At 38.6% G+C, this 17,119-nt stretch overlaps 1 protein-coding gene and 1 long non-coding RNA gene across 2 annotated transcripts; both read left to right on the top strand.

Moving 5' to 3' along the window:
* Nucleotides 1–9,315: 9,315 nt before the first annotated feature.
* LOC132601840 (uncharacterized) lies at nt 9,316–9,756 on the top strand. The gene has a single exon (XM_060314900.1). It carries the CDS (start codon nt 9,316–9,318, stop codon nt 9,754–9,756), a length of 441 nt encoding a protein of 146 aa, XP_060170883.1.
* A 3,259-nt stretch (nt 9,757–13,015) lies between these two features.
* LOC132604022 (uncharacterized) lies at nt 13,016–15,720 on the top strand. The gene is made up of 2 exons (XR_009568619.1): nt 13,016–13,459; nt 13,842–15,720. It is a non-coding gene; the product is annotated as an uncharacterized LOC132604022 (long non-coding RNA).
* Nucleotides 15,721–17,119: the final 1,399 nt, after the last annotated feature.

Raw genomic sequence — 17,119 nt, forward strand, 5'->3', positions numbered from 1 at the left:
TCATGTGCATAGCACATGACTCATTAAAAGTGGGCTTGGGCTTGCCTCCTTGGCCGGCCACCTTATTCATTGGGCCTAAATTCTTGTATTCAATTTTCTTGGCCCGATTCATTAAAAGTCCCATTTTGTAATTTCCGAAACAAATTTCCGAAATTCCAAATTTACCCTCGGCCTTCCCCGAGGTCTTAACATTTATGACTCCATAACCAACATGTTCATATTCACCAAAATCAAAATATTTCCTCAACGCACACAAGTCTTCTTTATTTCTTGATTTCCCGTTATACGAAAATACGGGACATAACATTCCTCCCCCCTTAAGAACATTCGTCCTCGAATGTTGAATCGAACTCATGGGTGTCGTACTACTCCGGGAGGGTTCTCTTGATAGTTGTCCTTTATTGATTTCTCTGACATGTCTTCTTTACCAATACTAGGGTAGATTTTTCACATCACTGACTCAAATACCTTCATAGTACCTGTTCTCATACTCCACGTAATCACCGAACTCTGCATTATATTCTTGTAAGGGACGGACGCTTTCCAGACACCATCGTCAGTATCATCTTCTTTTCACACTTCTGAGTTTCTTTACCACATCGTCGTAATCTCACTCTACTTCCTATCAGACACTTCATACCGAACAGATTCAGAACTAAAACCGGACGGATTCATAATCGGAGGCAGACATACTCAACTATGGCGGACGGATTCGTAGTCAACATCGAAGGTACGGAAGCATATCAGACAGATTTATATCCAGAGTCAGACCCACAGAGGTGTGCCAGACAGAAACGGATTCAGAATCAAACGCACAAAAGGTTCATCGGACAGGACACAGTCGAACGCAGGAATACAGAGGCGTACTAGGCAGAGCCTCATCGGGATCGGGAGTGCAGAAGCACCACAGATAGATTGTCAATTTAGGATCAAATTATTCATATTAAGGCTCCACTAATTCATGAGAGCAAAATGGGACTTTTAATGAATCGGGCCAAGAAAATTGAATTGATAAAAGTAGGCATATAAAGGTTACGAAGTTCCAAACTGTCAAATTCGTAAGAAGAACTGTTTATAAGTCATTTTCCGAAAATCTCACATCATTCAAAGTACAGAACGTACATTGATGGCATAGGAAGTTTCAAACACATCTTTGGGTCATAAACAGACGGTTGCGGATCATAACGGACACAAACGAATCAAACAAACCGAATAAGGGGAGCCTCGGGGCTCGCGGGCCCACCTCGGGTCAAATTGAGGCGGCGGACACAAATCGCAGATTTTTGGCTCCATAGAGTCATTTACAAAAGTTTCGAAGAGTTTCGGACTCAACAGCACAAGTTATGGAGGTACGAGCGTTCTTTTACCCAAATGGGACCAAAAGGTTTCAATCGCGCTGAATGAATAGTGCTCGAACTTGAACCTCGATTTCCGAGAGCAGAGTTATTCCCGTGATTCCGAAATTTACCTAGTGGGTCTAGGACATGCCAAAAGAATGAGAAGTAGGCTTTACATACCTGGTTGGCGCCTTACGCTCCTCAAATCGCAATTCCCGTTTCGTCCAGAAACTGCAAATGGTCACTTTTACCAGTTACTATTCATGAGAATTAACATTTTAGTCTTTGGGCTATATTTGGCTACCGAAGTTTCGGCAGCACTTCCCCTATAAATCTAACGCCCCCGAGACTTAGCTCGGCTCAAAATATAACAACATCAACAGCCCAAACATCATTACACAATACGAATCACAATCAAACACACTAACTTCATAATTGCACCTTATTTCATAAGTTGATAATCCTATTTCCAAACTTCACAATTTCAACTCATACCCACATTATTGTATTCAGTCATTCAAGATTATTCCATTACATAGCAAACAAGTTCCAAACCATATACAATCATCCCCAAGGTTCACTACTTTCCAATTTTTATTCAAAACACCAAAAGTTACGACGAACGTTCTAACTTACGTCGTTTCATTCCAAACTCATTATCATCAACCATAAATCTTATTTAAGGTCTTTAGTGTCATAAATATACTATGATATACACCCATATCCCAAAGGTATACATTTTTCCGATAACGTCCGAAATCATTTTCTAACACCAATTCAATTCTCCAAACATTCACTTACGATACAAAGGTCATGACAACACAACTAACTACCTTAAACAAAATCAATTCACACTTGTTCTCCTATCTTAAGGCACACGGCCAAACACACTCTTTTCACACACACACGCCACACACAAACACAACCCCATCCCATAATCTTTACACTAATTCAATCACTAACACATATGTATCCCTTTCATAACATAAAAACATTGAAATCTTACCTCTTCTTTTAAATTCCGATTCGCCGCAAACGTCGTCCTCTCGCCAAACTAATTGTATCACCACGAAGAGCACCTCGAACCCATCAATTATTCCAAAAGAGACTAAGTGACGGGATTAGAAACAAGCCACGAATTTTTTTTTTCTTTCTCTTTCTTTTTCGGCCGAATGCCCTCTTTTGTGGGTGTTCTTGAAATTTTTTTGTGTTTATCTTGAAATCCCTCAAGTGTGTATAATATATATCCAAGTAGTAGTCATGTGCATAGCACATGACTCATTAAAAGTGGGCTTGGGCTTGCCTCCTTGGCCGGCCACCTTATTCATTGGGCCTAAATTCTTGTATTCAATTTTCTTGGCCCGATTCATTAAAAGTCCCATTTTGTAATTTCCGAAACAAATTTCCGAAATTCCAAATTTACCCTCGGCCTTCCCCGAGGTCTTAACATTTATGACTCCATAACCAACATGTTCATATTCACCAAAATCAAAATATTTCCTCAACGCACACAAGTCTTCTTTATTTCTTGATTTCCCGTTATACGAAAATACGGGACATAACACAAAAGCATTGTATACACTTGAGCCCTATAGGCTAGCAAAATAATACATATATGTACATACATACAAAATGACCCTTCCATGAGACCATACAACCCACATCGAGTATCTACGAGCCTCTATGGAACGACATATACAATTATACACAAAATATCATCATAGGCACCTCTGGAGCAATGGAGGGCTTTCAATCAACTGGCAACTCTAAGAATCTGGAGCAATGTCTCCTCCCTGTCTACCTGTGGGCATGAACACAGCGTCCAAAGAAAAACGACGTCAGTACGAACATTGTACTGAGTATGAGAGGCATAAACAGTGAAAGAATACATCAATAATATAGAGAAGCATCAACATAACATCTAGATCTGACTACTGATCATAAAAGAAGTAATGCATGTTGTCTTACTCATACTCATCATCATGGCATATATGCATCATACACAAGCTGCCCGTTCATATCGGAACGGTGTGATAATCAATAATAGTAGCCCGCGTCCAGGCCTCCCGCGTCCGGGGTACCATCTCATGCCGCCCACTAGTGGTGTCTGCCCATGCCCGAAGGTCATGGTGTCTCCGTATAGCTGCCCGCCTTGGCGGTGACTGCCCGACCAACTAGGCACGGTGTAAAATTCTCATGACATGCTCAATGCAAAATACTCATAATAATATGGTCATCATAAAATACTCATCTTATCATGATATGTATATAAGGCTCAAGATCAACTTTATTCTATCGGGGTGACGTAAGGTCGTAATCCCCCGGTTACATTATGGAACCATTATGGACATTCTGCCTCACCTTGAAAGGACTAGTACATAAGGTGAGTGTAGGCAAGGAATAACATCCTCATATCGTATAGCTTATCTCATATAGACATTCATAGGCATAAACTTTTAACTTCTTAGAAGGTGAGAGCTCATGAAAGGAATAGGGATTTAAGCTAAGAGATTCATGCCATTAGAAGGAAGGACTAGCCTCACATACCTTTGTCGTTTAGCTAAGATATCGGTCACTCGTTCACCTCCGATGTCACGTCGTCACCTTCATTAAAGAATGTGAGGTACATTATCTAAATAACTATGAGAACGCGTCGTTAGTTTCTAGGAAAAATTGGGCAGCACTTCCTTTGTTTATACTACTTCTCCCATGTTCTACATCAACTCCCAACATTCGCAATATTACTCATAATATCACAATCAACACTCGTCATTCATATGCACTTAGCAAAATCCACATTTTTCTTCCAATTAACTCACATTTAGGGTTATAGCTTATTATCGTATTTTCCGCATTCATAAAACTCATTGCATAGCCTAAACATCATTCACAACATTTTCATAGTCACCACATTCCAACATCCGTGATTCAATCCCACTATCATCCAATTGTGTCACTATTCACTCAAAATACCCCATTTTCTATGTTCTTCTACATTTCAAGCATCTAAGCTTTCTAATACCTTAAGCAACATGGGATGATCATAAAACGCACCTTGGATGATGGTTGAACAAGCCTTGAAGAGAATACCTCTTTAGCACCAAAACCCTACTTCACTCTTTCTTGAATTTCCTTGAAGAAGATAAGCTTTACTTGAATCTACACACTTGATTTCATGTAATTGATGTTGTTGATCTTGGTTTTCTTTTGATATCTCTTATAGATGGATGTTGGAGAGAGTTCTAGAGATTTCCTTAGCCAAGAGGATGGAAAAAATGATTTTTGGACGAGTTGGGTACATTTAAAAGGGGTCCAGAATTTTCTGGACTGGCACGACATGCGACACACTTCGCGAGTCGCGGACATGCTCCGCGAGTCAAAGGTTGTGTCGCGGAGCTCGCCAGACGACCGACCCTCACTGGCACAACCCGCGGTGAAGCGGCGTGGTCGCGGGTCGTGTCTGCGAGACGCAGGTGGTGTCGCGGAGTGTGCCAGAAAGGTGATATTATTTTGCCCCGAAACGGTCTGTCGTAGAGTGGCCATAACTTTTGATCCCGATATGCTGTGAGGGCCCACGACCTATGGTTAGAAAGATCTTTCAGTTATCTACAACTTCCATCCTGTGGTGTTTTCCCAAATTCCAACTTTACAATGGCATTTTGGCCCCTCCAAACCAGGTCCTCCGAAAATGTTTCCTTAACTCGCCCTTCTGGATGGCTTATGCCAATATTTGGCTTATGGGTCCTTCTTGAAACTTACTTGGCACTTAATTACCAACATAAGGGGCATTATAATTCTTCTCCTAAATATCATTAAGACATCACTAGTTCGATACTCGTAATTGTCCTTCGCCAGTCGATTCACTGTGCGCGAACGAATATTTTTCCGGGTGTAACAAAAACTGATGAATGTCCGTTGGTTATAGGACAAAACCGAAAAATAATCGACGGACTTGATAATATCAGAAATGTCTCGAAAGACAAAAAACAACAGACTCCATCGATCAAAACCAAGGAATTCTATCAACTAGGTAAAACACACAAATAATCTAGCCATCAATCTAAAAAGAAAATGGCAAAAATGACCCCTAAAGGTTAATGATGATTAAGCCACTACGTACGTGCTGAGTAGCTTAAATATTTGATGGGTATTTTTGGAATTTAAAAAATGAACCTTTTCTGCTCTTTCTTTTTTCTCCTTTTTTTTAGGTAAACTTTTATACCTAATATAGTTGGTCAATTTCAGATTTCTGGGAGTTTTGCTTCTCTACTTGAGGTATCTATCATTTGTTTCTTTTGGAAATGCACACTCTCGTTATGTCTTTTTCTTGATTTATAGCCTGTTTGGCCAAGTTTTTGAATGTGTATATATAATAGACGATGGATCCCCGTGGTGAAAATCTTGCCTCCGTCATTGTGCATAATAATAGGTAAAAATTTACTTGTACTTGATGTTTACCGCATATGATTTTTGCTCGTAACAATATGTGGATATGAAAACGATGTCCTTAAATTAGACTAGATAGTATTAATATTCACCTCACAATAATTATTAATCACATAACTATCTTGTATTATAATCATTCAACGGATAAATAATCTCCGCAGTATAATCCTCGCGCAACGAGACCATAGACTAACAACCAAGTTGCAGTTGGAAAAAGATTTATAAATTTTATTATATTTAAACTAATACTCTAATCTTTATTAATATTTGGAGTTTGCCTCTCTCTCTCTAAGAAAACCCAATGGTCTTCTTTCCATCCCCCACCCCGCCCCGCCCACCCCCACCCCCACCCCCAACTCCAGCCAGCAGCCTCCCGGAGGCCATTCCAGGTAAATTATCTCTCTCTTAGGGTTTGTGATAGCCCTATATCCCCCCTCCCCCCCAAATCTTCTTCTCCTATCTTCTCTCATTTCTTCTTTCTTGTGTTCCCCGCTCCTTTTTTCCGCCTCTTGGGGCCCGCGAATCCAGTTCCGGCAGATTTGAGTTTACGCGTGAACAGTGATTCTGACGTGAATAGTGATTCCGGGGTGAATAGTGAAAACGGCGTGAGCAGTTCCGGCAGATTTGAGTTTACGGCGTGAACAATGATTTCGGTGTGAACAATGATTTCTGTTACACCTCCCGTTTTATTGCAAGGAGATTTTGGCTTATTGGTGGTGTGTACCTTCGGTTCGGTAATCCTCACCAGAGCTTTGGACACGAGATATTTAACTTGTATGTGTACAGGAGTATAAGTATGCATTCTTGACATTACGAGGGAATTAGCAGTGAAACGAATCGAAGCGGAGCAAAACTGCTGAAACCAGTCCGCGCCGACGGCCCATGGGACGACCGTCGACACGTCGACGAGCCGTCGTCTGGCACCGTCGACGAGGTTTTGCAATCAGACATTTCAGGCGACAGTTCGACGGGGCATGTCGACGACCGTCGACCCAGCTCGTCGACCCGCAGATCTGGAACTTTCCAGCCTTGGTTATAAATATAAGATCCCACGTTTTTATTTCATTATTTTCCCAAAAACAGATCCTATATCTCTCTAAAACCCTCCCTCTATTTTCTACAACAAATCTATACCAAGAAACCAAGATCAAAAGCAAGATTAAGAGATTCATATACTAAGAAGCCTATTAGGGTTTGTGAAGAGTAAGAATTTCTTTGGTATACAAGTGGGGGGTGTCATTTTAATGGAGTAGAATTGACTCAAGGCTTATTCCTAAGTGATTAAGGTGAGTTTTATGTTTATTTCATGTTATTAAAAGTATTGAGAGGTTAAAAGACTTAGATTATGGAAGAGAGGAGAATATGGAGTGTAAATATGAAAATAATGATATTCTTGAATCATAGTTCTTGATATATAATGAGTATAATCTTGCTATAAATAGTATTAAAGATGTTGTAGAAGCATTGTATGAGGACGGATACGGTATAGTGCTATAGTTAGGGTTATAAAGGGGTTTGATAGGGAATGTTGAGCATTTAATAATGTCTAGCTTGATGAAGTTGTTGATTAAGATATTGTGGGTGTTGTTATTGATGTTGGGAGTTGTTTATTATGTGGGGGAAAGTCATCGAATAAAGGAGATGCTACCCAATTTTCGTCAGCTTTAGCTTAAGCTTAAGTATGTTTTCGATTATCTAATTTTAGTACGAACTCTTTTGAATGTAAAAATGTGAATATTGGAGGGAAGCGTTCAAGTGATAAAGTTAGCAAAACGTAAAGGTATGTAAGGTTCGTCCCTTATTTTCTAAGGCATGATTCCTATGACATGACTTTCTTTATTATTCCATGACCTTCTTACATTCCGAAAAATATGAGTCAATGTTTATAAAGAGCTTCTTATGAGATAAAGATAAGAGATATGCCGAAAGTATGATAATGATGATGATGAGTCTGAGCCTAGATATCCTAAAGCTTATGATATGATATTTCCATAAAGCTAATGATCCTTGTACAATTCTTTGATGTTATTCATTATTGCTAGACCCGCCTTATGATGCTAGTTTCTTCAAGGTGAGGTATGATGATTATGATGACTCCATAATGGAATCAGGGGTTCTCGACCTTACGTCACCCTGACATAGTTATAGATTATCTTTGAGTTCTAATGCATGCTTTATGATAAGTATATGAGGATGAGATTACACCGTGCCTAGATGGCCGGACATGTCACTGCGAAGGCGGGCTGCATACAATTACATTGTGCCTAGATGGCCGGACATGTCACCGCGAAGGCAGGCTGTATACGATTACACCGTGCCTAGAAGGCCGGACATGACACCACTAGTGGACAGTGTGTGATGGTTACCCGAACGCGGGTTAACAATGATGCTATATGTGATATGCATAACATGTGTTTTTTAAAAAGCTAAGCAGGTTGTATCTTCACCTCATGCTCCATTATTTCTCTATTATGTTAGTATTATTCATGTTTTATATACTCAGTACAATGTTCGTACTGACGTCCTTTCTTTTTGGACGCTGTGTTCATGCCCACAGGTAGACAGGAAGTCGGTGCAGATCCGTAGGAGCTTATCAGCGGATTCACAGGAGCACTCCACTATTCCTGAGGTGCTACTCACAATCATATTCTTTTGTGTATATATTTGGGCACGACGGGGTCTTGTCCTGTCTTTATGTATAGTACTCTAGTAGAGGCTAGTAGATACGTACGTGTGGGTAGTAAATGTCCCATGATGATCACATTGTATATTTGTATCTTATTTTGATAGCCCGAGGGCCGTATGCATATGATTGTAGATATGTTTTGGAAGTGATAAAGGTTTCCTTATGGCTAGTTATGTTGAGAATAGTAAATGCATTTAAGGTGAGCATGATGATTAGTATGAGTGGTGCTCGGTAGTCAGCTCCGGGTACCCATCATGGCCCCCCTTAGGCGGGTCGTGACAACTTCGACGTGAACAGTGAAACAGAGTGAGCAGGTTCTGTCTAACTGGAGTTGGTACCTCCGGTTGCATCTCTTAATTCTCTGTTTTTTTATCCTTGTAGCTAATTTACATTCTTGCATTACTTATATCGTTCTTATCGTAGTATTTAGACTTTCATGTAGATTATTGCTAACTTGTGTTTTAGTATTGATTCTTGCCTATTTGAGTAGTTTTTATTTGCTTTACTAGCTTTGGTAGGCGATGGTAGACTAGGGTCATGTTCTCGACGGGGGTGAGGGTTGGAGGGGGTAGGTGGGTTAAGAGAGTTTCTAGTATGCGAGTAGGGTCTTGGAATATTAGGACTTTATCGAGGAAGTCCATCGAACTAGCTAAGATTCTTAAGAAGAGGAGGATTAACATAGCTTGTGTCCAGGAGACTAAATGGGTAGGATCCAGGGCTAAAGATGTGGACGAGTAGAAGCTATGGTTCTCAAGTAGGTCGAGGGATAGGAATGGGGTAGGCATTTTAGTAGATAGTGACTTAAGAGACCAGGTGGTAGGGGTTAAGTGGGCCAATGATAGGATGATGACGATTAAGCTGGTCGTTAGAGGGTTTATTTTGCACACTATTAGTGCTTACGCGCCTCAAGCGGGCTTGGGAGAGGAGGAGAAGAGACGTTTTTGGGAGGATTTGGACGAGATGGTGGGAGGTAAGCCGCCCACTGAGAAGCTATTCATAGGAGGAGATTTCAATGGACACATCGGGTCAATTTCGGGGGGATATTACGATATGCATGAAGGTTGTGGTTTCGGGGACAGGAACAGAGAAGGAGTTGCACTGTTGGATTTTACAAAAGCCTTTGGGCTGGTAGTAGCCAATTCAAGTTTCTCGAAGAAGGAGGAGCACTTGGTAACCTTTCGTAGTTCGATGGCTAAGACGCAAATAGACTTTTTACTCCTTAGGAAGGGCGATAGAGGTCTCTGTAAAGACTGCAAGGTGATTCCGAGTGAGAGCCTAACGACCTAGCATAAACTCTTGGTGATGGACTTGGAGATCAAGATGAGGAAGAGAAAAAAGGTCGTGGATGGCAGGCCTAGGATCAAATGGGGGAGTTTGACCATGACAGGTGCCCTAGAGATGGGGGAGAAGTTGAAGGCTATGGGAGCTTGGGAGAGTAGTGGGGAGGCGACCGATATGTGGGATAGGACAGCCAGTTGCATTAGGGAAGCAGCTAGAGAGGTGATGGGGGTCTCGAAGGGTAGCCGTTGCCGGCACCGAGGGGACTGGTGGTGGAATGGAGAAGTTCAAGAGAAGGTGGAAGAAAAAAAGGTAGCGTATGTGAAGTTGGTAGACAGTAAGAATGATGAGGAGAAGCGGACGAATAGGGAATTGTATAAGAGGGCGAGGAAGGAGGCAAAGTTAGCGGTTACAGCGGCAAAAACAACAGATTTTGAACGCCTGTATGCAGAACTATAGGACAAAGGCGGGGATAAAAAGTTGTATCGATTAGCCAAGGCGAGGGAGAGGAGGGCGCGTAACTTGGATCGGGTGAAGTGTATCAAGGACGAGGATGGCAGGGTACTGGTGGAGGACACTCTCATGAGACAGAGATGGCAGTCATACTTCCATAAACTCTTGAACGACGAACGAGACAGAGACATTGTGTTGGGAGATTTGGAGTACTCCGATAGGTGTCGTGATTTTGGATATTGTAGGAGTATAAAGATTAAGGAAGTTAAGGGTGTTGTTCGTAGGATGAGTAGGGGAAGAGCGACAGGGCCCGACGAGATTCCTGGGGAATTTTGGAAGACTGCAAGCAAGGCAGGTTTAGAGTGGTTGACTCGATTATTTAATGTCATCTTTAAGACAGCTAAGATGCCCGAAGAATGGTGATGCAGTACAATGATTCCATTATACAAGAACAAGGGCGACATTCAAAGCTGAAACAACTATAGAGGAATCAAGCTGCTAAGCCACACTATGAAAGTGTGGGAAAGGGTGGCGGAGATGAGGGTGCGGAGAGACGTGTCTATTTCAGAGAACCAATTCGGATTCATGTCGGGCCACTCTACTATAGAAGCTATTCATCTTGTACGGAGACTGGTGGAGCAATATAAGGAGAGGAAGAGGGACTTGCACATGGTGTTCATCAACCTAGAAAAGGCATACGACAAAGTGCCGAGAGAGGTTCTATGGAGATGCTTGGATGCTAAAGGTGTCCCTGTGGCGTACGTTAGGGCGATCAAGGACATGTATGATGAGGCCAAGACCAGGGTAAGGACTATGGGAGGAGACTCAGAGCACTTCCCAGTTATGATGGGGTTGCACCAGGGATCAACTCTTAGCCCATTTTTATTTTCCTTGGTGTTGGATGGATTGACGCGACAAATTCAAGGTGAGGTGCCATGGTATATGTTATTCGCGGATGACATAGTCCTGATTGACGAGACTCGCAGCGGAGTTAACGCTAAGCTGGAGGTTTGGAGATAAACCCTAGAGTCTAAAGGGTTCAAGTTGAGTAGGACTAAGACGGAGTACTTAGAGTGCAAGTTCAGTGATGTAGTGCATGAGGCTGACGTGGAAGTGAAGCTTGGCACCCAGGTCATACAGAAGATAGATAGTTTCAAGTATCTTGGGTCTATTATACAAGGAAATGGGGAGATTGATGATGACGTCACACATCGTATTGGTGCAGGGTGGATGAAATGGAGGCTTGCCTCCGGAGTGTTGTGCGACAAGAAGGTGCCACAAAAACTTAAAGGCAAGTTCTACAAAGTGGTGGTTAGACCAACTATGTTGTATAGGGCGGAGTGTTGGCCAATCAAGAAGTCTCACTTTCAGAAGATGAAAGTGGCGGAAATGAGAATGCTGCGATGGATGTGTGGGAACACTAGGAGCGATAGGATTAGGAATGAAGTTATCCGAGACAAAGTAGGAGTAGCCTCGATAGAGGACAAGATGCGGGAAGCAATGCTGAGATGGTTTGGGCATGTGATGCGGAGAGACGCAAATGCCCAGTGCGGAGGTGCGAGAGGCTGGCTATGGACGATTTCAGAAGAGGTAGAGGTAGGTCGAAGAAGTATTGAGGAGAGGTGATTAGATAGGACATGGCGCATCTCCAGCTTACCGAGGACATGACCTTAGATAGGAGGGTATGGAGGACTCAGATCAGGGTAGAAGGCTAGTAGGTAGTCATGTTTATCCTTTCTTGCGAGTAGCTGCATTGATCTTTAGTTTCTTATCCCTTGATTTCTGCGAGTATTTGTTTGCACAGAATGGTTTATCATGGCTTATTCACTTTCGTTGTTTTCATTTTCATAATTGCTTTGAATTGTTTGTCCGTATCTAACCTTTCCTATGCCTTTTCTTGAGCCGAGGGTCTTCCGGAAACAGCCTCCCTACCTAAGGTAGGGGTAAAGTCTGCGTACACTCTACCCTCCCCAGACCCCACATTGTGGGATTCATTAGGTATGCTGTTGTTGTTGTAATACTCTAATCTTTATGTATGGGACAATTAACTATTTTTTATACTGATAATGCGTGGTCTTGGCTGCGTAATCTTATTATGTAGATTTACTTAAGTTTGTTATGAATATCTTTAGATTCAATGAATGTATGGGACAATGCTGCAAGTAATTTCCGATTGATCGAGAGCAAGATTAAGGGCTAAAAACACAATGATCGAAAAAGGCATATTAATAGAATTATAAAGAACTAGCTAATTAAGAAGACTTCTGATCCAATAAACGTCTACTAAAATGGTTATTACGTTCTTATGTATGAGTAAGGCCATCTCCAAACCTTGCACCATTTTTTACACCAAATGCTATTTTGGTGTAAAAAATGGTGTTTTGGAGCTCCAATCTTGCACCATTTCTTACACCATTTTGGTGTGTGAATAGTGTTGCACCAATTTGGTGCAACACTATTCATCCACACCATTACTATTCATCAATATTTTTTTATATATTTTTTATTATATAAAACTTTTAATTTAACATATTATAAATTTTAATTTTTTCATTTAGGTCCCTAATATTATTTTTATATAAAAATGTAAGTTAATTTTATTATAAGTTATAATTGTATAAAAAATATAACCATCACAAAAATGAAAAGTGAAAATATAAAATATAATATGTTATTAATAAATAACACAATGTTCACTAACATAATAATTTAGAATTAAAAATACATTAAAATTAAAATACAATGTTCAATAACATAATACATTAAAATTATAACACAATGTTCAATAACACAATAACTATATTTTATCAATGATTTCACTTATATTTGAATTATCCATTAATATGTATAACGTATAATATTTGCTTACAATTTATATTATTTAAAAATTTATGATATAAAATAATTTTATATTAAATGGTTATATAACAAAGGAATATGCATTACATGGGATGAATATGTAAAAAAGAAAAAAAGAGAGGATTTGTTTTATGAAATAAAAATAAAATTTAATAAAAAATAATAATATAATTTATCTATATATAATAGAAGAGGCAAAAACATAATAAGCTGACAAGTGTCAGCATCAGAAAATTCCTATTTAAAATTATAAATTATAAAAAAAAAAAACAAAAATTGCAGCAAATAAAAAAAAAGGGCAGTTTCAATCAAAAATAAAACAGAACTACCATCAGCGGTCGCTATATTTATGGAAGACGCCCAAAAATTACATCAAGCGGTTTCTATCCCCTTCTTTCAGGTTTCAATTACGTACATTTGTGCCCAGAATTTGATTTGAGACCCTTTCTTCTGGGTTTCTCCCTTTTTGAGTTCAGCAAATTAGCTTTCTTTTTTAAAGTTTGTTCAAGATTCAACTTTTATTTGGTATTTTCCAGGATATTTGCTAATGGGTTGAGAGTTTGTGTTTTGAAGGTTCCAAGTTTTTTTTTTTTTTTTTTTTTTTTGGGTAATTAGCTTCTGGGTTTCTCTCCTTTCGAGATACAATTTTTCAAAAATTCAAAATATTCTCATTCTTTTTCACTGCAATTCTTGATATCCCTTCAATTTGTTAAACCTTCTCTTTAGAAAGCATTAATTGTTTAGTTGTTCAAGTACTAATGTTGAAATACATTCTATTCAAGGGACTTTCCTATGCAAGTAAAAAAGGTCATGCAAAGATAACACTAAGTAGTTGGACTTCTGGATCCAAGTGATGCTGATTTCTTTGAAGCTATGGCAATGATGTTCATGCTGGTGAGAGGTGACAAACAAATTGGAAAAAATTGCTGGTGAAGTATCAATGTCTTGCATTTCAACCTTTCATAGTTATCATACTTCACAAGGTAAGGAAATGTTGTTTGTATTTAAGTTGATTACAAAATAATTTTTGTTTATCACTACCTATAGATATTTTATTTTTGTGGAACGGTGCAGATGGAATTCGCTGAAATACTGCGTTCCTGTTCAGATTTTTATTTCAAATTCCTATATTCTATTATGCTAAAATTACACTCGCCCCTTTTTCTAGGATGACAGGTCAGGATTACACAAAGTATTGTTTAAAATGTATTGCGTCACAGAACAATTACTATGCAAGTTAACTAGCAGAATTTCAGCCTGAAAAGCTCTTTTATGTATTATACTTCTATATGTGGTATGTTTAAGTTTTCTCATGTGCTTGCGTTGTTAATGTAGCAACAAGGTATATTATACAGTCAAAAGATTTCCTGCTATATCACTATCAAAAATATATGAATATTCAAAGATGAATTATTGAGATGGAACTCAACAATACTGGCTGATTTAGTAGTTCGTATTTACTGACACATTGATCTTGAAAATTAAATTAGAATTTCAGTTGTATTTAATTGTGTGGACTACTTTAAAATGCCACATATAAGTTTGTGGAACGAGTAAATCTGGGATCTCAAAGGCTACGGTTCACTGCTCCAAATAGGTAACGTCTTAGCCCTTTCTCTATGTTTTTTTCCTGTTTGATAGGAGTAAAAAAATTTGTGGAAACAAATCATGTGCCCAGTCTACATCCTCCTCTAATAAAGTATGGATGAGCATTTTTGTGATAGTTGGACATGATTCCAATAATAAGCCTCTGGTCAATCTAAATGGGCAACATCTTTTCCTGTCTAATATGTCATACTAATTTTTAGATTCTGATTCATTTAGTAAAATTCACGTTCTTTGAGGATTTTATTTCAATTTATAGATCACGTTTTAGGTGATAATCAGTTCTCTATTTATGTTTAAGCATGGTTAGTTACAGGATGTATGTTCTCTTTGTTGAAGTCATGACTTAAAAGTTCTTTATAAACTTATATTCTAGATACACATAATACTCTGAATTAATCTTTTTACTTATCTACTAGCTGCTAGAAGTTTACTCTTGAAAATAAATGTACATATATGATTAGTCCATTTATCCTCTTTGGCCTTTAGCATCAAGTTTGCAACGTATCCTCCCCTATTTTATGTAATTTTTTAGTATCTAATATGCTTATAAGAATTCAGCTTTGTTGGAATATTTTGGTTGAGTTTTTTGCATCAAGTTGACAATTCAGGAACTGTGAAGTTATACAGCAATCGACAAACAACGACTTTGGTTGAGGAAGACAGAAAACATACAAATTTACTCGAAGTTTGATATTTGATCCTTGATCATTACATGAATTCATTTGTTCGATGAAGTTTATAACCAAAGAGACAAGATAGAGAAAGCAGACAAATTCACGGAAGTTGGTGTGAGAAGTGAAATCCAGTTGCAATTGCTTAGATTCCCATTCCAGAGAAAGGATGGAGTTCGCAGAGAATGCTTTATTCGTGAAGCTCATCATTTGCTTTTATTTTCTGCAATAAAATCAAGCTAATTGAACAGAGGATGTGCTTTTGTTGCATATATTGTAGTGTCCTAAAAATTATGACTATCGTTGTTGTACCAAATACTGTTTAAGAAGAAATACCTTTAGGTTGTTTACTTTCATTATCCAATAAAATGTAGTTTGATTACTTTTCATTACCATTTCAAGTAATATTTCTTATTATTTTTTAATTTTATAATTCTCTGCGAAACGCGCTGGTGCAGATACTAGTATAGTATAAGAGACATAAGACTATAAAGGAATATTCTTTTTTGGTGCAAAAAATAGTGTAATGGGTTGGAGTTAATTTTCACCATTTTGGTGTAAAACATAGTGCACGAGGTCGGAGATGTGCTAAATATACTTATTAGGAGATTAGTTGGGTCAGGTTGATGCTGGAAATAGGGCATCCTTTTAGCCCCTAACTCGGTTATAGGTAGCTATTTAGTAGCTCAGTTGGTTGGCTACTTGAACTTTCACCTTGTTGGTGAGGGTTCGAATCCCCACGTTGTAATCCCCTCCCCCATGTTCCCTTCCCCTACCCCCTATGTAATTATAATTGTTTTTGAAAAAAAAATCGGTTATAGATTTTTTGGGCTTTGATGGGTCGGTAAGGGCTACATGCTGGTATATTTTTCTTTTACTTTATATTATTATTTGAAATTATAATTGAATTTTGTAAGTGGACATAAATTTGAAAAGAAATTTAAAGGCTCAATGAGCTTTTAATTTTATTACAAAGTCAAATTCGAAGATTACAAATTAATTACAACAAGAATGTTTTAATTTCATAAACTTAAATTAGAAAAGGGGATTGGTGGTAGGGGCGGTGCCGGGGAGAGAGAAAGAAGGAACAAACAAAAAGTTTAAAAACTGAAAATTAGGAAGAAGAGTCAAATTTTCCCTTGAACTATGCGAAAGATTCAAATTTGCCATCCGTTTTTGAAAAAAATAATTCTCAATTGCGAGACATGTGGCATCATCGGGTGCTAAGCATCTGCCATTTGAAACTAAGGATAAATTTAGTCTACATGAGTAACGGCAAGGACATATTTGATCCCACTTATTAATGAAGGGCAAATCTATTCTATTCCATCGAGTTCAGGGGCAAATTTGTTCCTTTGCCCTTTTCTCATATAAGAAGCTATTCTGACATCATAGAGGTTTTTGTCTTTTAAACGTTGGAGGTACTTACTATTCCCTACCTATCGGATTTCGAGAGTCAAACTTTTTAATTTTGATCATAAATTCGGACATGAAATCTTTAAATTTTTTACAATAAACTTTACATATTTGAAAACTACTAAAAAGCATTATAAGTCACAATAGTTGATAATTTAAAATACTTAGAAGGCAACTGAAAAGATTGCAGTCAAAGAAAAATTCATTGGATTCTCGAAATCCAAAAGCCGACGCATAAATCGGGACGGAGTGAGTAATTAGCAGGAGATATTATACTATTGCCGTTAGTTGTGCTAGCTTTCCTTTCCCTTTGTTTTGGTAAAATTGTCCTATATTTTTTATCTCTCAGTAAAATGATCTGAGCT

The sequence above is a fragment of the Lycium barbarum genome, chromosome 7 (genome assembly GCF_019175385.1).
Source record: "Lycium barbarum isolate Lr01 chromosome 7, ASM1917538v2, whole genome shotgun sequence".
Lineage (NCBI taxonomy): Eukaryota > Viridiplantae > Streptophyta > Magnoliopsida > Solanales > Solanaceae > Lycium > Lycium barbarum.